The sequence below is a fragment of the Chlorocebus sabaeus genome, chromosome 14 (assembly GCF_047675955.1).
Source record: "Chlorocebus sabaeus isolate Y175 chromosome 14, mChlSab1.0.hap1, whole genome shotgun sequence".
NCBI classification, from domain to species: domain Eukaryota; kingdom Metazoa; phylum Chordata; class Mammalia; order Primates; family Cercopithecidae; genus Chlorocebus; species Chlorocebus sabaeus.
The window spans coordinates 3,407,474-3,431,772 of NC_132917.1; the positions used below are offsets into that span (position 1 = coordinate 3,407,474).

Here is a 24,299-nt window from a genome sequence, read left to right on the forward strand (position 1 = left end):
AATATGGTAGTGAGAGCTTTGTTTGTAGGAAGAGTTAATATCTTGTCTAAAAGGGGTTTTTGACAGACGGACATCTTCGGTTTTGCTGTCTTATTTGTAAGCAAAGTCAGAAACATAAGCGAGAGCAGGCGTGGCTGGCATCTAACACTGTCAGGGCCGGCGCTCAGGGTCTGGCCACCCGCACACCGACAGCGGCCAGTTGCTGCCATCACCGTGCCTGACCAGAGGGCTTGGTTGCCCTGCTTTTCTGCTGCTCCCGCAGAGAACAAATTGATTATGGCTAAATCAGATGAGATGGGAATGATTGGCAGGTGGGGAGAAGAAAGGAAAGGCCGAGTGAGGATAGCCGTCCATCGAGGCCACGTCCCTGCTCTTTTCCATTGAAGCCCATGCTCCTGGAACCCCGTGTGTGCTCAGAATGTGCAAGCAGGAGAAACGGAGCGGAGCAGCGCTGGGCATCAGGGCTTTCCAGAGGAATGTCTTGACCCAGCTGGCAGTGGAAATTCGTACCTTCAGAAACCTCTAGAGTTCATCGTGGCCAGTCCCGGGACATGGACTTAGGAATGCCCAGCCTTGCCACCCAGCCATGGCAATGCGATTCAAAATCAGATGCACCAAATGTGAACTCAAAGGCCATAGCACTCGCCAGTGACCCAGTCCTGAAGCGAGCATGATAGCCCAGAGAAGAGGTCTTTGATGTAAGACGATTCTTAAATTGTGCATTCTTTGCCTTGCTTTTCTTGGCACTATATGTTCTGTCAATCTGTGATCTGAATAGAAAGAAGAAAGTGCATTTTCAAGGTGTGAGGGGCCCAGAGGACACTGTCCCAAAAGCAGTGGTTGTGAGAGTGGCTTTGGAGTCAGGCTGACAGCGTGGAAACTTCCAGGTCCACTCTGAAGTGCCGGCCGCATGACCAGTTGCCCAGCCTCTGTCTGCCTTGGCCTCCTTTGTGCAAGTGAGGAACATTGCTGATCCGCCCGGGGTGGCAAGGGGGCACACGTAAGTGACCCCGCATGGTGCCTGGCATGTGGTCGGTGTTTCATGATTCTTTGAGAGCTTTGGAGCAGCTCCAAGAAACCTCTTTCACTTTGAAGAGGTCCCCTGGGAAGCTGTGGTGGGACTGGAAGGTCTCAGGACTTCCCAAAGTCTAAGGCTCTCCAGCACAGACCTCCTCCAACCTTTAGTCTCCACTCAAAAGGGTCCACTGAGTAAGTTCTCAGGTCCTTGGCTTAGCGCCAGCTTCCCAGTGGTTTGTACACTAGATGCCTTGGGAATAAAACCAGTTCCCTAAACCTATGCCGCGCTCACCCACGACCCGTGACAGCCGCCAAAGGGACAGGCACAAAGGCTCCTTCCTCAAGGCCCCCTGCAGACAGCACTTTCCACACTGAAGGTGTCCGTGGCCCAGCCGGAAAACCTGCTTCACCACCTCCTGGATAACTGCATGGGATGAGAACACAGATGTGGGTCTCTTTAAATATGAATAGGTTACAGATTGCCTTTTTAAATATTGCTTGAGATGAAAGTGGTGGTGGTTATATATGGAGTCAAGCAGCTGGGATATTCATTCGAGGCATGTAATTTTCTTCATTCTTGGGACAAAACACAAGCAGGTTTTTAATTTTGAGTAATTGGTCTTCCCTCCTGTACCGTGGGCAGGTGTTGATGGTTCCCCACCTTGTTAGCCTGAAGCCTGTTCATCCCTGGACCGGCCATGACATGCCCAGAGCAGTATCCCCCGTGGTGGGGCTGGCAGCAGCCCCTCCACACTGCACAGAACAGTCCGAGTCTAGAATCGTCTCCAGCCACACAGCTGTTTAATGTGTTATTTTCTCCAAACTCCTCTTCCATGCATTTCCAAGCAGCGTCTTCTCGTGATTACAGTCGCTTTCAGAGATGAGCTCATGCTAAGATACCCAATGAAGAACCCAGTTCAGAATTTTCTTTTTTTTTTTTTTTTTTTTGAGACAGAGGGTCTTGTTCTGTCACTCAGACTGGAGTACAGTGGCGTGAACATGGCTCACTGCAGCCTTGACCTCCTCCCTGGTTCAAGCAATTCTTCTGCCTTGCCCTCCTGAGTAGCTGGGACTACAGGCGTGCACCACCATGCCTGGCTAATTTTTAAACTTTTTGTAGAGATAGGGTCTCACTATGTTGCCCAGGCTGGTCTTGAACTCCTGGACTCAAGCAGTTCTCCCACCTCAGCTTCCCAAAGTGCTACGACTGACTATAAGCGTGAGCCACCATGTCCAGCCTAGAATTTTCAAATTAAACAAAGCTAAACCTCCAGCGTGTTTCAGTAGAATGGCCTCAATGCACTATTCCCCAGCAAAGGCTTCAGTTAAAGGTGCGGGGTAACGTCCACTGACCTGTGTGTTAGCCATCAGTTGCTGCCTAACAGATTATCTGCAACTCTATGGGCTAAAACCACAGGGATGTATGACCTCACTATTTCTGTGGGTCTCGAGTCCAGCACAGCTTCTGGGTCACATTGGCTCAGGTCTGTCCTGAGGTTGCAGTTAGGATGCTGACCGCGCTGTCTCACCTGAGGGCTCAGCTGGGACTGGAGAACTGGGCTCCTGGAGGCTCCGTCATACACCCACCGAGTTCTGCTGCTATGGGTGAGAGGCTGGGTTCCTGGCCTCATGGTTCTTTCTGTAGGGCTTCTCGTGCATCTCACAGCATAGCCACTGGCTCCCTGCAGAGAGGGAGGGAGGAGGAGGAAGCCACAGTGCCTTGCATGGCCGGGTCTCAGAGGTTTCCATGTCCCCTCCACCTGGTTCTGTTTGTTGGACAAGTCACTAAGTCCAGCCCACACGCGAGGGATGGGAATGAGACTGCCTTTTGAGGAGTGCTCAGGAATGCATGGCCGCGTTTAAACTGCCACAGCGTGGCCAGTCAGCTGGGTCTGTTCCACTTCAGGATGCCCAGGCCGCTCCTAGCCCTGCAGGACAGGCTCACCTGCCTCCGCCCCAGGCCTTCCTGGTGTTTGTGGACGGCACTTCACCCCGCCAGCATGCGGCTCGGCACTTCACCCTGCCAGCATGTGGCTCGTACTGGGAGGCCCCTGGGCTCCGAGAGGACCTACCTTCAACCTCCAGGCACCTTGAAACTGCCCGGCAGCCAAACCTCGGAGCTGTGGAAGCTCCTGGATGTTCAAAGACCCACTTAATATTTAATAGTCAGTGCAGCATTAATTTCATTGCTCCCCGATCCCACATATCGAAACCTTTCACAGTTTAGTACAGGGATGATGGTGAAAGAGAAACCACAGGGAAAATCCAAGGCAGTGGGATTGTTTAATTTCTGGTTGCTTCTCCTTTTATTTGTAATTAATATCCATTCAGCATTTTTAAAGCTTACAAAATGCTTCAAGCACATTCTCATTGGAGTTCTGTGATTTGTAAAACAGGCATGTGAAAAAATCGGAAGCTAAGGAAATAGGAATTCAGAGAAGGTACACTGAAAGTCAGCCTGAACTTGAACCCACGCCTTCTGGCACCGAACATCCCTGTTCTCGTCACTGCAGCACTTTGCTCTGTGTGTGGAAAGCGTGAAGGGCCCCTGCAAATGGGCATGATGCTGCCTCCTCCACAGGTTTATTTTTGTGAAATCAAACAGAATACTGTTTGTGCGTAAAAACCATCCTGCGCCCCCATCTGTAAACTACATCGTCCCTGGTACTTCCCAGCAGGCGCTAAGCACCGCCCACACTGCCGGCGCCTGACCAGACAGCTCCACTGAGCTCCTGACCCAGCTTCAACCCGCCGGGAGCAGCTCCCGGGAAATGTGCAGAAAGGTGCCTCCAACACCCAGCCCTTTCTGCCCCTTGGCCCCTGTGGTCACTCTCCCCTCCACAGTCCTGCCCCCGCAGTCGGTCGCTTACTGCCCTGTGCATCTTCCTGAAGCACCTGCACCGTTGCCTCATCTTTGTCCTCTTCCTCCTATGCCCTCGCCTGGGCCCTCAGCGGCTTCCAGCAGGGAGGGTGTGAGTGCAGTGATTTGGTACATGTGCTTCAAATCATGCCCCTACTCCTCACAGCCTCTTCCCAGATGAACCGGGTGTGGCGTGCCGGCCCTTTATTCTTCTGGGACACAAACACAGGACTGCTGAGTGGTCTCTCACATAGACCCTGGAGTCTGGTCCTTTCGTCTGGGGCAAAAGGAACCAAGGAGGAAATTCCAGCCGCACCACATTTGCAAACGACACACTGTCGGGCTTTTTTTTGCAATAACTGCATTTCTGAAATAATTCAGGCTTTGGATTGAGAACGTGTCTGTCACTTTCCTTTATAGAAATAACCTTTTGTAAATCAATGTACTGTTACTTTATAAAGCCAGACAACTGTCTCTAGATAGACAGCAATAAAAGCTACCAACTGTGAACTGCTGTTTCTGTTCCGTTCACTCATGGATGCTCTTCTGCATCACACTGGGACCTATTAATTGACATTAAATGACACACCCTACAAATGAAACAATAGTCACCAAGGGTCAGAGGGTCGTGTCTGATGTGCCTATGCTCATGTCAACAATAGGTGCCTTCTCCAGCTGTCCCTTTCTCGGGCTGAAGCACCTCGGTGACCCAGATCCCTGCAGGCACTTGGCATCATTCTGTGCGTCCCTCCGCCCCAGCCAGGAGAGTGCTTTTTGCAGAGGGAGGGGTGTAGCCTGCCTGGTGTCTCCGTGTCCTACCCATGTGCCCTCCCAGCTGGGAAGATGGGTCTGGAGGGGTGTAGCCTGCCTGGTGTCTCTGTCTCCTACCCCTGCGCCTTCCCAGCTAGGTAGGTGGGTCTGGAGGGATTTGGCCTGCCTGGTGTCTCTGTCTCCTACCCCTGCACCTTCCCAGCTGAGTGGGTGGGTCTGGAGGGGTGTAGCCTGCCTGGTGTCTCCGTCTCCTACCCCTGCACCTTCCCAGCTGGGTGGGTGGGTCTGGAGGGGTGTAGCCTGCCTGATGTCTCCATCTCCTACCCCTGCACCTTCCCAGCTGGGTGGGTCGGTCTGGAGGGGTGTAGCCTGCCTGGTGTCTCCGTCTCCTACCCCTGCACCTTCCCAGCTGGGTGGGTGGGTCTGGAGGGGTGTAGCCTGCCTGGTGTCTCCATCTCCTACCCCTGCGCCTTCCCAGCTGGGCAGGTGGGTCTGGAGGGGTGTAGCCTGCCTGGTGTCTCCATCTCCTACCCCTGCACCTTCCCAGCTGGGTGGGTGGGTCTGGAGGGGTGTAGCCTGCCTGGTGTCTCCGTCTCCTACCCCTACACCTTCCCAGCTGGGTGGGTGGGTCTGGAGGGGTGTAGCCTGCCTGGTGTCTCCATCTCCTACCCCTGCACCTTCCCAGCTGGGTGGGTGGGTCTGGAGGAGTGTAGCCTGCCTGGTGTCTCCATCTCCTACCCCTGCGCCTTCCCAGCTGGGTGGGTGGGTCTGGGCTGAAGCAGCTGCTGCAGGTGGAGCGCCCGTCACTCACGTGCTCTGCTTTTGATGCCTCTGCTACAATGGAGCTTCTGTTTCTGCCTGCATGTATGCATCACTGGGGTGGGAAACTCTTTTTCCTTCTTTCTAGACCTTTCTCTTCCGCTGCCCTTCTGAAGGACCTCATTCCCCCTTCTCCCCTCATTAGCCATGACAGTCCACAGGGAGCGTCGGCCCCAGCAGCTTATGCTGAGACCACCATGGCCCTGTGGTGCAGGTCTTCTCTCAGGCCTTGCATGCTCACTACAGAGTTCTGGGGTGTTTCTGCAGAGTTTTCCTCTCCACTCAGCGTGTGGAGAGATCACCCATGGCATGGAGAGATTGCCCAGGCCCACAGAGGCCTCGCCGCGTGGAGGGTTTGCCCAGGCCCGTAAAGCCCCCACCACGTGGAGAGGTCACCCAGGCCCATAGAGCCCCCACAGTGTGGGGAGGCACAGAACAAGCGCAGGAGTCCACTGACCTGGTCACACCCCGGGGACCACCAGTGGGCGTGTTCAAGGCTCCACTGACCAGGGCGCTGCCAGGTCTGGCTCGGACAGTGGCTTTGCCTCTGTGATGGGTGTGCCGCTCCTCTTTCTTCCTGTGCTCCCTCTGTGCTAGCCTGAGGGAAGTCAGTTTCCTTTTTTTAGTAAATTTTAATTTTTGTGGATACATAGTAGGTGTTTATGGGTTATAGGAGATATTTTGATATAGGCAGGCAATGCGTAATAATCACATCGGGTAAATGGAGTATCCATCCCCTCAAGCATTGATCCTTTGTGTTGCAACAAGCCAATTATACTCCCTCAGTTATTTTTTTAATGTACACTATAGTCACCCTTGTACTAGCAAATACTAGGTCTTATTCATTCTAATTTTTTTTTTTGTACCCGTTACCATCCCCACTCCATCCCCCACTACTGTTCCCAGCCTCTGGTAACCATCCTTCTGCTCTCCATCTCCATGAGTTCAGTTGTTTAATGTTTAGCTCCCACAGATAAGTGAGAACATACAATGTTTGTCTTTCTGTGCCTGGCGTACGTCACTTACACAGTGACCTCCAGTTCCATCTGTGCTGTTGTAAATGACAGGATCCCATCCTTTTTTATGGCCGAGTCGTACTCCATCGTGTATATGTAGCAAGTCCTTTCTCCCGTCGTCTGCTGATGGACACGTAGGCTGCTTCCAAGTCTCGGCTGTTGCGAACAGGGCTGCAGCGCACACAGCTGTGCAGAGATCTCTGATAGACGGATTTCCTTTCTTTTCTTTGGGGTGTGTATCTAGGCGTGCATTGCTGGGTTGTGTGGTAGCTCTATTGTTTGTTTTTTTGTAGAAACCTCAGACTGTTCTCCGTAGTGGTTGCACTGATTTGCATTCCCACCAACTGTGTACAAGGGGTGAGGGAAGTTAATTTCATGGGAACACCAAGCCTTCCATTTTTGTCAGTTTCTGTTGTTATGATCATTCCTTAGAAGACAGATTCACTGAAGAATGTTGTTTCCCTAGTTTAAACTGGCTAGATTCTTTTCAAGGTTGCCATTTTGAACCCCACGTTGTCCTCTGAGTCCTCGAGGTAGCCCAAGATAACGGTTAAGAGGAAAAATCCTTTGTGTTGACAGCAAGCTGTTCTCCAGTTTGTGTGAAGTAACGGCCCCTGCGGGTGAGGAGAGGCCGCCTTCGTCCTCAGTGTGTGTAGACCAGGGAGTCGGACACACGGAAATCCTCACCTCCTGGGGCGGGTCATGTGGGGAGTGTTAACTGGCAAGATGATCTAAATTCTCTACCCAGATCACAGCAGCAACAGCAGCTTTGCTTTCAGGGAAAACAAAACACAAAAGAAGTGCCCAAAAGTTACAAACCAAGCAATAAAAACTGTGGAAAGTGACCTGTTGTTGCACAAAACGTATTTGGTACATTAAAAAGGCCACTAGCACAGTGCCCTGTGGGAATGAGACTGACATTTTCACAGAAGGTCATCACACTCTCATGTGACATACTCGATGCTTTAAAGACAGGGTCTCACTCTGTCACCCAGGCCGGAGTGCAGTGGTGCAGTCACTGGTCACTGCGGCCTTGAAGCCTTGACCTCCCAGGCTCAAGTGATCCTCCCACCTCAGCCTCCCAAGTAGCTGGAACCACAGGTGCACACCACCATGCCCAGCTAATTTTTTGTATTTTTGTAGAGGTGGGGTTTTGCCATGTTGCCCAAGCTGGTCTCAAGTGATCCGCCTGCCCCGGCCTCCCAAAGTGTTGGGATTACAGGGTTGATGCTTTTCTTAAAAAACATACTCCCTATGTATGATGTCTGCAGATACTTCAAGAACATCATAAACACCACTTTCACCATCAGCTGGGAGCAGAGTCCCTGCCCGTTCATTGTCACCCCACGCCATAGGGACTGGCGATGTTTACAGTGTGTCCCTGTGGGTGAACTGGGTAAGGAAAAGACGGTGCACATACACTGTGGAATAGTATGCAATCATAAAAAAAAGAACCAAATCATGTCCTTCGTAGCAACGTGGATGCAGCTGGAGGCCATTATCCTAACTGAATTAACACAGAAACAGAAAACCAAATAGTAAATGTTTTCACTTATAAGTAGAAGCTAAACATTGGATTTACATGGATCTACAGAAGCCAAAAATAGACACCAGGGACTACCAGTCGGGGGAGGGTGGGATTGGAGGAAGGGGTGAAAAACGATCTGTTGGGTCCCACGCTGACTACCTGGATGATGGCCTCAATCATACCCCCAACCTCAGCATCACCCGCTATGCCCAGGTAACCTGCACACGTAGCACCTGAATCTAAAATGAAGTTGCAATTTAAAATAAAATATCACATGTTTTAATATTTTTTAAAAATGTGTGTGAACATCCCTTGACAAATTGTTTTCATCCAGAGAAATTTGCTGTACTGAGCATATATTATAACAAAGTCTTAGACAAAAATTGGTTCCCATGATTTTGTCCTTGTCATTTGGAATGATTGCAGATCCTGGCCAATCTGGAGCAAGGCTTAGCAGAAGACGGGGCCGTGAGCAGCGCGACTGAGGAGGGCAGACAAGGTGGGTCGGCCGGACTTTGCTGACGAGATGCTTCTCGGACGTCATTGAGAGACTGAGTCCAAAGCCTCTCGCGTCCTCTTGTTCTCCTTTCCTTTTCGTAGTCAGCACTGCACACACCCCTTCGTGCATTTGCCACTCGCCCCTTTCTTGGGGAAGCCAGGCACATCACTGGGTGATGCTGTGGTGCCGCGTGCAGCCTCAGACCCGAGCCCTGCACACGGGGAGAAGACTCGCCTTCACCACAGGAGCACACGGCCCGGAACCTGGCGCGCCGCGTGGTGGTCTGAGTGGGTGTGAGGAAGGAGCCCAGCCCAGCTGAAGGGGCCCAGAGAGGCCTCCGCGTCAGGGACAGAGGCTCGGGAGGGTGCTTCAGAAGGAACAGGAGCGGAAGATGGGCGCTGCCCAGAGCCTGGGGGCAGGCTGAGGGGGCTGGGCGGTTCCCTGAGGCATTGGAAACCCCTGGGGTACTGGGTGGGTTGACATGAGCCCATCCGCACAGTGAGGCCGTGACACGGACCGATCCGCACAGTGAGGCCATGACACGGACCGATCCGCACAGTGAGGCCGTGACACGGGCCCATCCGCACAGTGAGGCCGTGACACGGGCCGATCCGCACAGTGAGGCCGTGACATGGACCGATCCCCACAGTGAGGCCGTGACACGGGCCGATCCGCACAGTGAGGCCCGATCCGCACAGTGAGGCCGTGACACGGGCCGATCCGCACAGTGAGGCCCGATCCGCACAGTGAGGCCGTGACACGGGCCGATCCGCACAGTGAGGCCGTGACACGGGCCGATCCGCACAGTGAGGCCCGATTCGCACAGTGAGGCCATGACACGGACCGATCCGCACAGTGAGGCCGTGACACGGGCCGATCCGCACAGTGAGGCCGTGACACGGGCCGATCCGCACAGTGAGGCCGTGACATGGACCGATCCGCACAGTGAGGCCCGATCCGCACAGTGAGGCCGTGACACGGGCCCATCCGCACAGTGAGGCCGTGACACGGGCCGATCCGCACAGTGAGGCCCGATTCGCACAGTGAGGCCATGACACGGACCGATCCGCACAGTGAGGCCGTGACACGGGCCCATCCCCACAGTGAGGCCGTGACACGGGCCGATCCCCACAGTGAGGCCGTGCCAGCTGCGTCTCGGGGAGTGCGTTAGCCAGGAGCGAGCTTCCGATCACGCTTGGAAACCCGGCCTGAGTGCTCCCTCCCGGGCAGCCCCACCGAGCCTCACTCCCTCACTGCTTGTGGCAGCGTCTCCCCACAGGCCTGATTGCCTGGTCATCTCCTCCTTCCCATAGCTTCTGTCCTACTCGGTGTGCAGCCCAAGTCGGGACCGGGTGGTCTGCGTTTCTGCAGGGGTGCTGGAGTTTCTGGGGAGCTGCTGGCTGGTGTGAGCTGAACATGTGTGAGGTGTGTATGTGGTGGGTGTACGTTGAATGTGCATGTTGTGGCATGTGGTGTGGGTGTGGTGTGTGCTTGTGTGTGCACTTGTGCGCTCTCTTTTCAGTAATTTAATTGAAAGTAGAGTAACAAGGTCTGAAGGAGAGACATCGCCATCTGCTCCTGGATGTCCCATCCAGCATTCTTGGCACCCAGTCATGTTACCCCTTGTTGGGCTCCCGCTTTGGTGGGCATGAGCATGTAGTTATCAGAGAGCAGAAGGCTGTTCCTGGAAATCTAACAAAAGGTTACACCATGAGCATTTCTAAGGAGGGTAGGGGAGGATTTAAAGCAGGAAAAGAAACTGCAAAGATCATCAGAATAAATATGCAATTCATTGAGGTAATCTGTATTTTACCTCCATTAAGAGAAAATATTCAGAATTTCTTTTCACAAAAATAGTGGTACAAGGGGAATATAAGCAGCTACTGTGTTTTTAATTGCTGAAAGGCAGAGTTAAGTTTTTAATTCTAGCAATTAAGTGTCTGTGTGTTCTCCTGAAGCACACCGTGAATACACGTCATTTCTCGGTGATTGTTATCTCACTGTGGACACTTGGTGCCAGCTGCGAGAGGAAGGTCAGCTTCAGCCTCCTAAATCACAGCCTCAGAGGCAGCCGGGGACACACAGCTCCCAGTGCCCAGCAATGAGGGAGGCTGGGAGCGCTCCCAGGCACTGGTGCTGCCCAGGGTGGCATCTTGGCACTTCACAGTTGGGGTGTGGACTTATTAGTGGGCACAGTACAGGCGCAAGGAGCACTGGACGGGGGTCAGAGGAAACGTCCCTGTCCTCTCTGGACCTCAGCTTGCCTGTCGATAACATACTCATTTCAGATGAGCTCAGTTCTCAACCTGCGCCTTCCCCCTGGCCATCCCAGTAATAAACAGGTGCTGTTGGTCAGCCCGCCCTGCCCCAGGGGCCTTTGCAGACCCCAGCAAGTCCACAAAGCCAGTTTGGAAACTTGTAGAAGAGATGGGCCCTGAAGGTTTGAAATCAGTGGAGGGATGGCTGCTAAGGTTTGAAGTCAGTGGAGGGATGGTTTGAAATCAGTGGAGGGATGGCTGCTAAGGTTTGAAATCAGTGGAGGGAGGGCTGCTAACTAACGAATATGCAGGAGAGAGCAGGGAGGGGTGGGCCAGGCTCAGGGTCGAGGTCAGCCACCGTGAGGCAGTGGGTGCTAGGGAAGGAAGCTGGCTGCAGGGGAGTGCCAAGTCCCCAGAGAAATGTGCCAGCCACTTGAGTTCTAGACCAGGGTGTGGCACTCCTTGGAGGAACTGGCACCTGCACCAGCCCATGGCCGGGAGGCAGGGGAGGCCTTGTGGCTGGGCACGGGTAGGGCCCTCCGGGTGGCCTCCCATAGGTCAACTGTGAGAGGCTGGCGGCCACCCTGGCTAGTGGCCCTCCTGGCCTTGTCGAGCTACAGACAATGTCGTCATTTCTGTCAGCTCTGCTTCTTTTCTCAGGGTTCTGGCTGTGGAAACAGGGCTTCCGGTCAGACCGTTTGGCTTCATGTCTGGGCTGATGCTGAGCAGCCGCCCTCCTGGTTCTCTTGATGCTGAGGGTCTCTTCCCAAAGACACCTCTGGTCCTAGCGCGAGTGCTGTATTTTCTGCCTCAGTGCAGCCTGCAGCATATTCAGCATTCCATGCCGAAATCCATTGGTATTAGCAAGAGGGATCTTTTAAAGTTAAATTAGAATCCACAGGACCCAATAATTGACGGCTAGAAAGAGCCTCAAATGTATTTGTGCACTCACAGGCTGCTCTTACCTTGCAGCCTCTGTCCGGTTGTGGAGGTCACGTCTGGGCCGGGTGATGTACTCCATGGCAAACTGTCTGCTCCTGATGAAGGTACGTGGGTCGCCGAGCAGGGCCGCCATGGGATCTGGAAGAGGGTGTGTCAGTGGGAGCCGTGAGGGAGCCGCTGGTATAATAGATGCTGGCAGGGATGGGCCGGTGTAGCCGTGAGAGAAGCCAGCTAAGTACTGGCTTCACAGGGAGCCCAGTGACACATTACGGGGCTATATTTACTTTCATTTCTACTGCAGGAGATTTCAACAGAATGTAGAATTTACGTGATCAGATTTCATTATTGAAACGTGGGTCTAAATGATTTAATTTAAAGCGTTGTTCATTTTCCCCCATTTTTCTGTGAATTCCATCCCCAGAAGGTGTCCTTTGTTCTCCCTGTCTTCGTGGAGGGTGTTTTTTTCGCCTCTTGGTTTTGATTTTATGATTGATGCTCGCAACACCTGAAGACAAGCTTCCCCACAAGACTTTCTTAGGACGTCACCCCAGAGCTCTCAGCCCCCAGGGAAACAGCTTAGAAATCAGGGAGCTGAACTGAGGCTGTCATTTGTTTTTCCGTGTCTCCTGGCTCTCGCTAGCCTGTGCAACGGTGTTTTTTGGCTCCTCTCTTTGTTTGGAATGCACCCACGCCTGGCTCACCTCCCACACTGGGCGTCGGGGTGCCCTGTGTGGAGCTAATGGCCCTGCAGCCAGCTGTGCATACTGAGAGCTCCTGCAGGAATCAGCCAGCAGCAGAAGCCCCGAAGCAGTGCTCACACCACCTCCTGGGCTGTTCTGAGACAGTGATCGTAACTCCTCCCACACCCATGCGGCTTTCATGTGGCCAAGGTCGTTCCTGAGTTTGATTTTCAGCAAGGCAGAGCAGACAGTTTACCAGGTGGAGAACTGTGCTCACAGGCTCTGTCGTGAACCCTGAAGTGGCAGCCCTGCTTTCTGCAGGGACCCTGCAGCATCCCCAGAGGTGACTGTGGCCGGGGGCACTGCTCCGAGCAGGCTGGGTGTGGGTGTAGATTCACAAACATCAGCAGCTCAGGCACTCTGTCAGGAAGGTGTGCAGCACACACCCCGGCTTTAGTGCAGCCCTAGTGCCCAGCGCAGGGCCCCTGCCTTTGGGTTTCTGCGGCTGCGTCGAGCTGGACGCACAAGGAGACTCAGGGCATCCTGTTTGTCCTCGGTAGCAAGCAACCGTGACGCAGCCTCGCACTGCTGCAAGCCTCAGCGTCCTCCTTCAAAATAAGGGCGTAGATCTGAGATCTCTGAAATTCCTCCCAGCTCTGACATTCACACAGCTCTCTCCTCTCCTTCAGCACACTGGATAAAGGAAATTACGGTTTTTAAGTTCTGTGGTTTTGCTCAGAGCAGGTTTTTCTTTCGTTGCCACCCCTGAGATATTCCCACTGAGGTCAGGTGCCCGCATGGTCACTTTGTTCTGGTCCTCACCCTCCTCCCACCCGCCCCCCTTCCCTTCTCCAGCCCCCTCTGGCTTCTGCAGCAGGGCTTGCCCACCTCCGAGCGGGAGTGAAAAGTAGGCCTTCCCGCTCCCCTGCCCTGGGCCTCCGTGCTGGAAGGCGGGAGGTGGCCTCTTCACCACCCAGGGCTGGGCCAGCAATCAGGTGACCCCGAAGCACCCGGCCTGACCCCTCTACCCCTGAAAACAGGCCATTCTCCCAGTGCTGCCTGTGGCTAGCCCTGACACCCCACCTGGCAGTCTGGGCGGTCCACAGTAGGCCTCCACCCTCTGAGACGACTGTTGGCTTCACCTGAAAGTCACCAGCTTGCTGGAACATTCTTATGCAAAGACATGAAGAACCAATTATAAATTCACAGGACTGGTGTTTCACTAATCATGGGGCTAAAACTCCCCAGGGAGGAAAGTTCCCTGTTCCCCTGGCAGGCTTTTATTTGCATTTTAAGACACATTACTAGAAAACGATAGAGTGAGCTTTTCTTTGTTGCCCTGTAGTAGTAACACCACCACCAGGCTCCAAATGGGAGTCTTCCTCCTGTATTGCTGGGACTCAGTACAGAACATATTATTGCATTTCAAAAATACTTTTACAATGGACGTGATTTAATTTGAAAGTTCAGCTTAAGCTTTCATTTTCCTGAGTTAAAAAAAGGAGCAAAAAAATGTTGCAATTAAAGCCAATCCAAGCATATGCACTCTCTTGCCATCTAGTGAGCATACAGGGTATTGCAACAGTGTGTGGTCTTAATAATAAGGGGGTATCCTGTTAATTAAATTATGCGTGTGGGCTAACAATGAGTTATTTAATCAGCCATTTAATTATCTTGAATAACATTTTTATTACAGTGAAATAAATATCAATTTAACTTCTTAACAATGAAATGTATTCATATGTTTTAGCCCTGGATAAATCTGCATGATATGCTACAATGCCCAGTGGCACATATTATAAAGCATTGAAAATGTCACTATCTTCACTTTTTAAATACTGCTTCCTCTCCTTAGGCCTCACCGTAGCCTTAGGGCACCTGCACAGGCAGACTATATGGATGCAGGTGCCTGCCACCTTAGGTGGCTTGGGCCTCCCCTCCCCCGGTGCCCCTGGGAGTCCACTTCCCTCCTGGTGTCCCCACAGCTCGCCAGTCTGCACATCACCACCCACCATGGCTCCGCACATGATGGAAAGGAGCAGGCAGCTGCATCAGCTACCTTCCGTCTTGCTGGAATTAGACTGCACAAGTCCTTTCTGGTTGCAGAACGGTTGTAAATCTAGTTTCACAGCCAGTAAACCACGTGTGGCTGCTGAAAAGAAATGGTGAAGATTGAGCTAAAATAGGCTTGTCCCTGGAAGCAAGTCATTCATGTCCTTCACAAAGCCAAATCTACGTGATCTGGAGAGTAGGTTAAGCTCTCTCTAAAGAGCTTCTTTTGGCCATTTTCCCTGATCAGAAAAGCCAGTGGGTGCAGCCCCTGTTGGAAGGCAGGGCTGCTCCCCTAAACTTGTCCAATCAGGACCAGCCCAGGGTGTGCAGGCCCCGCCTCTGCATCAAGGGTGCCGTGTCCATCCCAGCTGCAGCCTCAGCCACCCCGAGTGCCCCCATGCCAGGTCACAAAGCCCTGCTCTGTGCGAGGGAACTCACACACGCACACACACACGCACACACACGCTCACACACATACGCTCTCATGCTCATACACGCACGTTCACACACGCTCACACACACGCACACACACGCTCACACACATGCACACACACGCTCTCATGCTCATACACGCACGCTCACACACGCTCACACTCGCACAACTAGACAGCAGAGACAGGCGGCAGGAAGGCGTGGGAAAGGAGACTGAGGCATGTGCTGTCTGGCTCCTCATGGGCGTCAGGCCTTGAATAAAATTAGTTTTAATGAGCTGTACTCGAAGGTACTAGACTGGAGACAGTCTTTTTGTTTTTTGGGTTTTTTTTTTCCTTCCTACCAAACTGGAATTGTACTTGTCTGTCTTTCTTTGTAACATCCCAATTAGCAAGCTAGTAACTCCAGTCCCAGTTTGGAGGAAATGGAACGTGTAGAAGAATAAAGAAATAAAAGTACCTTCTGGGATTTTACGATGAATAAGTAAGAAGGAAAACACCATTGGTGGCCGTCGTTATTGCTGACCAAGTGCTTATAGCTAAGTGCTAGAATGCAGGGGAGTATTTAGTGCAGGGCCTGCTGCACAGAGCTTGCTCAGTAAATGTGGCGATCACTGTCATACTAGAGAGAGCCCGGGTTTGTTGGGGACTTGAGACAAGCTACCACTGTGTCCCACATGACTCTGGCAAGACCTTCCTGCACTGAGACCGCTTTGCTCACACCTGGAAAGGGTGACTGGGTCCACTCGGCATCCACCAAGTGCCTGCGATGGGCCAGCATGAGCGGGCAGGTGGACAGTGAGACGGTGCTGCCAGGCCTTGTCCTTGAGGAGGGGCCGCGGGCCAGACCACCACAGACAGAGCAGAGTGATGAGGGATCCAGCAAAGGCCCTTGGCAGAAAGCAGATGCCCTGAGCACGGCAGCTGGCACAGCGCTCCTAAATGTTCCCCGTAGCTGTCTCCGAAACGGGAGGGTCCCACGCGTGCCACAGAGACCAGACGACATTCACGCACTCTGCTCTGCCAGGGTGACCCCCATGGCCAACCCCTCGGCAAAGCTGTTTTGTGGGTTTTCTCTACATTTAAAGATTTGACCTTAGTTTCTAGCATAGAAAACGTTTAAGAGACACTTTAAAAATTTGGCTTATGTATTTGGAGGTTGGAGATGAGACAGCGTTCGCCTATTCACATAATAGCTTTGTCAGGAAAGAGAGTTAGGTGCGGTCCAAGTGAAATACGAATTGCTGTTTAGAAGATGGAAGCAGGAAACAGACCGTCAGGCCCAACTAAACCCCAATGGCCCCCGATGACAGGCAGGACCCCGCCTGCGCGATGCACACAGCTCAGAATCCCGGCCTGACTGCAGTTTGGAGAGCAGCCGCCCCCTCACAGCCGAGCGCCGCGTGCTGGTTTCCAGCTTCCCCGCCAGCTCGTGTGTCAGCGTGTCCTCTCTCCACGCCGCGTCTGTATACCCTTGTGCTCTTCTACACGTGTGAAACCCGCAGTGCTTTTCTCAGCTCTGAGGTACGCTGGGTCTTTCTTCCCGCAGGATTATGTGCTCGCCGTGGAGGCGTACCATTCGGTTATCAAGTATTACCCAGAGCAAGAGCCCCAGCTGCTCAGCGGCATCGGCCGGATTTCCCTGCAGGTACGTGGGCACGCTCAGATGTGAGCCAGAGGAACAGGCAAAGGGCCTTATGATAGGAGTTTTTTGCTTGGATGTGTGACTGTTTGCTTTTAATCATTTTAATATAAGAAAGACTGCAGAAAACATTCCAATTCCAATGTGTGTGACCATGAAAAGGGGGTGGTGCTTTCCAGGGGTTCTGGTTGGACTGTGGGAGGCCCTACTAGCTTTTGGGCCTGTTGCTAAAGGTGAACCCACAGAAAGTGTCATCACAGCCGCACTGAAACAAGTTACTCTAGACACTGTCCTGCTGCAGTTACAAAAGCGCTGACTGAACCTTGAGGAATCTTAGTTCAGCTTAGCCCATAATAGTCACTTGCTGATATTTTGCCTGAAGAACCCTTGAATCATGTTTGCTGGACAAAGTCCAGACTGAACAGTGGTCTCAATAATGCACAAAGCTGGGACAGGACCCCCTTTGCTAAGAATGTCCTTGAAGCTGAAATGCGTTTTCCTAATCTTTGGTGACAGGGAGGTCACGGGGAGAGATGAGCCGCCCACATCCCTGTCAATCCTTCACCGTTGCAGGCTGAGCACAAGGCAGCTTCTGCCCCTTCCACCCTCAATCTTCTGAGGTCACGTCCCAAACCTGGGCCAGGGAAAGGAGTCACAAGCAAGGGACCGCTAAGTGGGGAGAAGCAGCACAGACCTTCCACAGGCACCCACTCACCGTGAGCCAGGCTCTGTGCTGAGCATTTCACCTCACGGTGTGACTAGCTTGTTTTACAGATCAGCAAACTGAGGTCTCCTGATAAAGTGAAATCCAGCGACAGGAGGCCACATAGGTAACGGGGGAGCTAGAATTTGAACAGGGCCTCTGTACTCAGGGCCTGCACTCTCTCAGCTAACAGCTGGTCCTCTCCTCCCCAACACGGTTGCTCACACACGCACTAACACATGTAGGAACATGTGCACACATCTCCTGCACGCTGCCTGCTTGTGGAAATCCACACGGGACACCAGATAGTGTTGGAGGACAGCCCTGTCCATGGGCCCCTGTGGTGGGGCACAGCAGATGACTGTCACTGAATAATCCAGAGCAGGCACAGATGCGTGACGCGTGAGCTGCCACCATGGGCATCGGCTCCTGCCTGCGCTGGGATGCTTGCAGCAACCCTCGTCGCCTGTGTGAGAAAGCTCCATGTGGCCGGGATCTCCAGGGTGCCTGACGTGTATCATTATCCCCCGGTTATCATAGTAAAATAGTACCCTGGGCCTGCTCAGATTCCTCACTACGCTGGAGACAATCTCAGAAATTTTATTTCGGAGGCATAGTATGCACAATTTGAGAAGTAGATGCTGAGCTGCTTTTGCATCTGGAAGTGCTTCTCCTTCCAGTGGGAGCCACTGGCTTGACCACAATGAGGGCTCTGGCAGTGAGACTGGAGTCTCAGGAGGGAGGCTCAGCTTCCACAGCGTGATGTAAGCCCCGTCTCGCACACGGAATGTGCTAAATGGGCTATGAGGGAAGCCCTTGGTGTTCGCTGTCCTGAGGACCCAGGGAGGTGACAGCGGCTCTGTGTCTGGGCAAGAGATTTTGCCAAAGGAGAATGGAGAAAACGACGGAAGCACCCGGGCTGACTGGACTCACCGACGCCCCACATAAGCACTGTTCCATCTGCACCTCTTGCAAATTATTTATCAGACCTCGCTCACGGGTATTTGTGTTGTTGCTGAAGAGCAAAGTCTCTGAATTCTGTTTCTCTAAAGGAAATGGAGATCGCAGTACTTAGCCATTTGGGGTATCTCTGAAGATGTTGTGCCATGGCTGCTACAGAACTCAGACAGCCTCGCGCGATGGACGGCTGCACTGCCATCTGCGTACACAGAAAACCCAGCCCCTGGAAGTTCCTGCTTCGGCAGGTCAGTGTGTGGTCTGAAGATGCTGATCTCGGAAGGAGGGTGAAGCAGGCAGCTTTTGCCCTAGAAGAACACAGCCATTTGTGGGAGTCGAGGCCTGAGAGCGCCATTGTGATCAGCAAGAACGACCACATGTCAGCCCAGTGGGTGCCCGAGCACACAGCAGACCCCCACCCATTCTGAAACCCTCCTCGGTGCTGAAGCCCTCCTGGGTGCACCGCCTGGGTGCACAAGCCCTCTCCTGTGCTGGGGCTTGTGCCTCCTCATCTCCGCTGGGTTCAGCAGAGGGTTGCAGAGGCGGGACCCTGTGTGTACACGTGGTGCTGAGCTGCCAGAGATCTCAGCACGTCCCTCGTCCCCCGTCCTGTGCGCAGCTGCCATTAGCCTTCCTGGAGTACACTCCACCCTGCCGCCTCTGGTCAGAGCTCCTGCTGGGGCTGTGTGGCCTGTCAGCTGAGCCCACACTTAAAGTTCCCATTCAGAGCCCTAGCTAATGTTTTCTAGCCCAGTGTTCTTCACCTCGTGTCCTCAGTCCCACCAGATGGTTGATTTGCTGCTGCCCAGATGGCGCCACCCTTGCTGCTTTTACCTCTCGTGGGCTGTTCCTGCTGCTCAGAACTCCCTTTGCTTTCTGTCTGTGCAAACCCTGTTTATTCTTGAGAGTTCACTGGAAGGACTTCTCTAAAGTCACCCCAGCTCTCTCAGCAAACTCTCCCTTCCCTCTTCCCCAAGGCATCTACAGGGATAAAAGCGCAGGGCTCAGGAGCTGGGGTTTGGAACAAGACAGACCCGACCCCAGCTCGGCGGCTCAGGAGCTGGGGTTTGGAACAAGACAGACCCGACCACGGCTCGGTGGCTCAGGCTGGCGTAGCTCTGACGTGGCTGTGACGTGGCTCTGAGCAGGTGGTTTCACCTTCATGGTGTCGGTCCCCCCCACAACCGCCTGCGGTAAACAGTCGTCATCGTCGTGTGTAGAGGAGGAAGTTTATCCATGTGAAATCCTCTGTATCCTGCCTGGGACGTACCAGGACCACTGTAAGTGTGACTTGCTGTCTTTCGTATATCTTGAGGATGGGTGTGTTTGTTCCGTTTCCTCACAGATCTAAATGTAAGGGCGGCATTCCCAGGTCACAGCAAAAGTGCATGTGCTCAGAATTGCCCTTGGAGACCCCACTCCCACAGCGGGGCATCCACCCTGTAGAGTGACTCCAGGGCACACATGGGCATGAGGCCCTCCAGGCTGGGCAGTAGGAAGGGGCAAAAGCAGTGTCCCCACGCACGCATCAGGACACTCAGACCCCACGCGCCAGCCTCAGAGCTCCTGCCGGTGCACCCTACTCACCCCCAACGCTGCGTCTCAGCACAGGATGGAAGATGCCACGTGGGGGCAGATCACGGCGATGTGAGGTCAGCAGTGCAGGACAGGATGGGGTTGAACTGGGACTCGAGTCCAGCAGAAACGCCTGAACTAAATGTAGATAGAGTTGACTCCACTCTGTTTTAAGGAGTAAGAACTCGAATTGAGTGACCACGTAAAAGCCAGTGGAGGCTCTGTTCCGAAGGGACGCGCAAAGCCAGTGGAGGCTCTGTTCCGAAGGGACGCACAAAGCCAGTGCAGGCTCTGTTCCGAAGGGACGCGCAAAGCCAGTGGAGGCTGTGTTCCGAAGGGACGCGCAAAGCCAGTGGAGGCTCTGTTCCGAAGGGACGCGCAAAGCCAGTGGAGGCTCTGTTCCGAAGGGACGCGCAAAGCCAGTGGAGGCTCTGTTCCGAAGGGACGCGCAAAGCCAGAGGAGGCTCTGTTCCGAAGGGACGCGCAAAGCCAGTGCAGGCTCTGTTCCGAAGGGACGCGCAAAGCCAGTGCAGGCTCTGTTCCGAAGGGACGCGCAAAGCCAGTGGAGGCTCTGTTCCGAAGGGACGCGCAAAGCCAGTGCAGGCTCTGTTCCGAAGGGACGCGCAAAGCCAGTGGAGGCTCTGTTCCGAAGGGACGCGCAAAGCCAGTGCAGGCTCTGTTCCGAAGGGACGCGCAAAGCCAGTGGAGGCTCTGTTCCGAAGGGACGCGCAAAGCCAGTGGAGGCTCTGTTCCGAAGGGACGCGCAAAGCCAGAGGAGGCTCTGTTCCGAAGGGACGCGCAAAGCCAGAGGAGGCTCTGTTCCGAAGGGACGCGCAAAGCCAGTGCAGGCTCTGTTCCGAAGGGACGCGCAAAGCCAGTGGAGGCTCTGTTCCGAAGGGACGTGCAAAGCCAGTGCAGGCTCTGTTCCGAAGGGACGCGCAAAGCCAGTGGAGGCTCTGTTCCGAAGGGACGCGCAAAGCCAGTGCAGGCTCTGTTCCGAAGGGACACGCACTGAGTGAGCACTTTACACTCAAGGGTGTTCAGCCGTGGTTCGATTCTTGGAGGAACAGCCCTCAGAGAATCACTTTCAAGAAAGCACGTGTGTTTTCCAGCTCCCGCAGTGCTGTTCTCCCTGAAGCACCTCATCACTACCTGTATCTTAATTAGACGGTCTCTAAACTGGGGCTGTGTGCGAGCCATTCTGAAATGAGTTGGTGCCACTGTACGGAAGCAAAGAAGTATCACATGCACTCTCAGCACCTGTGTGCTGTGCTGTCAGGATATCAGAGGGGGTACATTTCATAAGAAACGCGTGTATTAGTAACCGTCCCTCAAGTAATAAAATAATACTGAAGGTGCTTAGAAAGTACAGGACGAGGTTTTGGTTGCAGTCCGTGGAATCCACAGTGGCTGGTATAAGCAGAAAGTTTATTCACAGACAGTAATACAGGGAATCTTCATGAGGGCCCAGAGACAGGCCATTCTAGGGCCACGAAGCCAGGATGCCCTAGCACGTCGCAGAGGCCCCTCCAGCAAGAACAGCACTGCCAGCTCTGCCTGGCCTCTCAGAGTCTTGTCCCCACCCTGAAGACCCAGGTCCCCAGGTCCCCCACACGGCCTCCTTCCACTTCCTCAGGCACCGTCATCTTACGTGCGTGCGTCTCTCTGGGGGCCCAGGCCGTGGGGGCGCCCCTCCTGCAGGAGTAGGAATGCAGGCCTCCTGGGTCCTCCTTGAAAGGACCCCTAACAGGTGGGAAATGGGCAGAATCGGGGAAGGCAGCCAGCAGCAATCATGAGCGTTCCTTACGAATCATGTTGTAACATCTGAAGTCATAGAACACAAAGCTAATCACGCGTGGAATAAGACTGATTTCGTTTCCCTGAGATGAAAGTTTCTACTCTGTGCTTGGAAATACAAGGGAGGCTCGGTATTTTCTGCAGTCTTGAATGCGATCTCCAGACCAAGGAGGATTTGTGTTTCATCAGCACTGAAGGTTGGAGATGAGGTATGCATCGCATTGATGCTGGGTCCCGGGGAGAAAGCTAGGAAATGTCCCCAGCAGGTAGGGAAACGCTTGGCAAAGCACGAAGGCAGAGGGACCCACGTACCCGGGCCCATTCTGCTCATGCCCTGGCACTGCTCCGAGAACTGTGGTTTTCCAGATCAGCCCTAGCAAGGAGGGAGCACAGGCAGAGCCGCTCCGTGGGGAAGGCAGATGTCAGGCTCCTAAGAATGACCTGTTCCACAAGAAGCTGACGTGCCCCTCCCCAGGGACCCGAGCTGAAAGGCCATTCTTCCAGGGCAGTGTCCCAGGGCGCTGCTTTGTGTGGTTGGCAACCCTGGCAGATGATGGCCTGCTCTGCGTGCTGTCCCCGCTGTTCCTGCTGGGCTGTCTGCAGTGTGTCCTGATCACCCTCTCAGCTGGCAGTGCGCACTGCAGTGTGAATCTTCCCATGGAAAGCAGACCAGTCCTGCCTCCACCGGTGCCGTCGCCAAATCAGTAACAGAGCAACCTCAAACGTTTCTGAATGTTTAGGTCATCTAATACTTGGCAAAAGAGTGGGCTGAACACCTCCGCCCTCAGCTTTCTGTGCTGTGTGTGCATGAGTGTGTATAGCAGAGTCTGAGAAACAGCCACTTTTCTTTTCTGAGTTTGGGAAAATTTAAACGAGCACTGAAAAGCAAACACTAATTGAAAAGGAAATATTTTCCATTTTCATTCTAAAGAGTGGAAGTAGAAAAAAATGATTTTACTAAAACAAAATATGCAGACACCTTTGGGAAAACGTGCTGTAAAGGAAGCATGCTAACTCCAGAGATGACCCAGCTGGACAGAGGTGAAAGGGGTGTACGGACAGCAAGGTTCTAGATGATTCCACACAGTTGGGCTGAGACCACTGACACTGCACCTCCTCTTTGTGTTTAAAATTTTGTGTTGAATGTTGGTGCCTCTAAAATATGCGAGCTAGAAATAGGAAACTCACTCACCACACCAGCAGCTGCCATTTCACACGAGAAGATACACTGGCGAATACAAGGATGGCCCAGATGCCCTCACTTTGTGTTAGGGCTCCAAGGAGCAGACTTTCTATTTTAATATTTCAAAACATATTCTACTTTTGAATAGCAATCCTTGCTCTTTCCAAGAAGTTCAGAGCATAATTCCGGGCACTGAGCAAAGGGTCATCTATTCAGTTTGTGTGCTGTTCACATTACAGCTAGAAACCCTGGCTCCAGTGACAGAGTCGTACTTGGGATTTAATGCCTGCATATAGGGGAGGATCCATCTCTCACCTAGGCCTCATCCTGCAGGCGGGACTGTCATAGCCACGTCCCCTGCCAGCTGTCAGCGCAGCCTCCAGCCAGGTGACAGCCGTGTTTAAGACTCACATGCCTGCTCTGAGCGTTTCCACCGTCCCTTCACCTTCATCACACAGAGCCTCCCGTAGAGCACTGGGACCTCCACACGAAAAGGGGGCTGGGGGTTAGGAGGAGAGAGAGTGGGGCCCGTGGGAATTTCCACTTCGGAAAGAAATCTGTGTTGTAAGCGAGATGGAGACATTTGTGTGCCACAGGAGTTCCTCACATAATCGAAATTAAGGAAGGGCAGAAGCAATCGATCTTCAAACAGACGAAGCGTTATATTCATACTTCTTAAAATTACTTCACTGCAACTTAGATTCCACCTCCTCAGACTCTCTTGACTTGGGCCTTAGAGGGTCCTCACTGGGACTTGGGACTCAGAGGCTCCTCACTGGGACTGGGAAGGGAGCTGTGGTGCGCAGGTGCAGGTCCAGCAGCCGAGCACAGATGAGGGGCCTGTGCTTGGCGTTGGGGCAGCTGAGTGCAGGGTGGTTCTGCAGTGTCTGTGGCCAGTCCCAGGCCTCGGTGTTCTGGACCAAAGGTCAGAGCCCAAAGTGATCAGGCAGGAGAAAGCCTCCGCCGCTGCAGGAGTGGTGGGAAGTCTGGGATAAACCAGCCGCCCCAGGCAGGACGAAGGGGGATGGGATGCAGGACCAGTCAATGCTGTGGCTGAGAGGACCTCAGCAAGAACCAAGGTCACCTCTGACCGAGTTCCCAGAGGGCAGGGACCCAGGGCAGGGTGGGGAGACGCTGAGGTGGAAGAAGGGAAGGAAGGGTCAGGGAAGCACTGTGAAGCTGGGAAAGACTTGAGCATGTTTTACAGAGGGGCATGACCCCAGGCTCCAGGAGGGATGCGGGCACCTTGACCGTCTCAACCAGGAGGGTCGTTTTACACACACAGCCACGTACCAGAATCCCTCAGGTTGTACAGTCTGAAGACGTGCAGCTTCCTGTGCATCAGCCATAGCTCAACAGAGACATTCAAATAGAGAAAGAAGAGACTCACCTCTGGCTGCCACCCTGAGCCGGGGAGTGTGCTGGCTCCGGTCAGGGAAAGAGTGGGGAGAGCGTCCCTAGCCCCTGCCACCCTGTCAGGCCTCATCATCCTGATGTGACACCAAAGTGCAAGGAAAAAGGAAATGCAGGTAAAGGAGGTTTCACCAAAACTAAAAACTGTTGTGCTTT

General features: G+C 53.4%; 1 protein-coding gene across 2 annotated transcripts in view; it reads left to right on the plus strand.

Annotated features, from left to right (window-relative positions):
- Nucleotides 1-24,299, plus strand: part of TRAPPC12 (trafficking protein particle complex subunit 12) — a 105,547-nt gene that overhangs the window by 73,644 nt on the left and 7,604 nt on the right. For both annotated transcript variants that reach the window (XM_007971610.3, XM_007971612.3), the window contains exons 7-9: nucleotides 8,438-8,510; nucleotides 11,741-11,814; nucleotides 16,423-16,521. In XM_007971610.3, coding sequence (XP_007969801.3) covers nucleotides 8,438-8,510; nucleotides 11,741-11,814; nucleotides 16,423-16,521 — 246 coding nt within the window. The remainder of the gene's footprint in view (nucleotides 1-8,437; nucleotides 8,511-11,740; nucleotides 11,815-16,422; nucleotides 16,522-24,299) is intronic.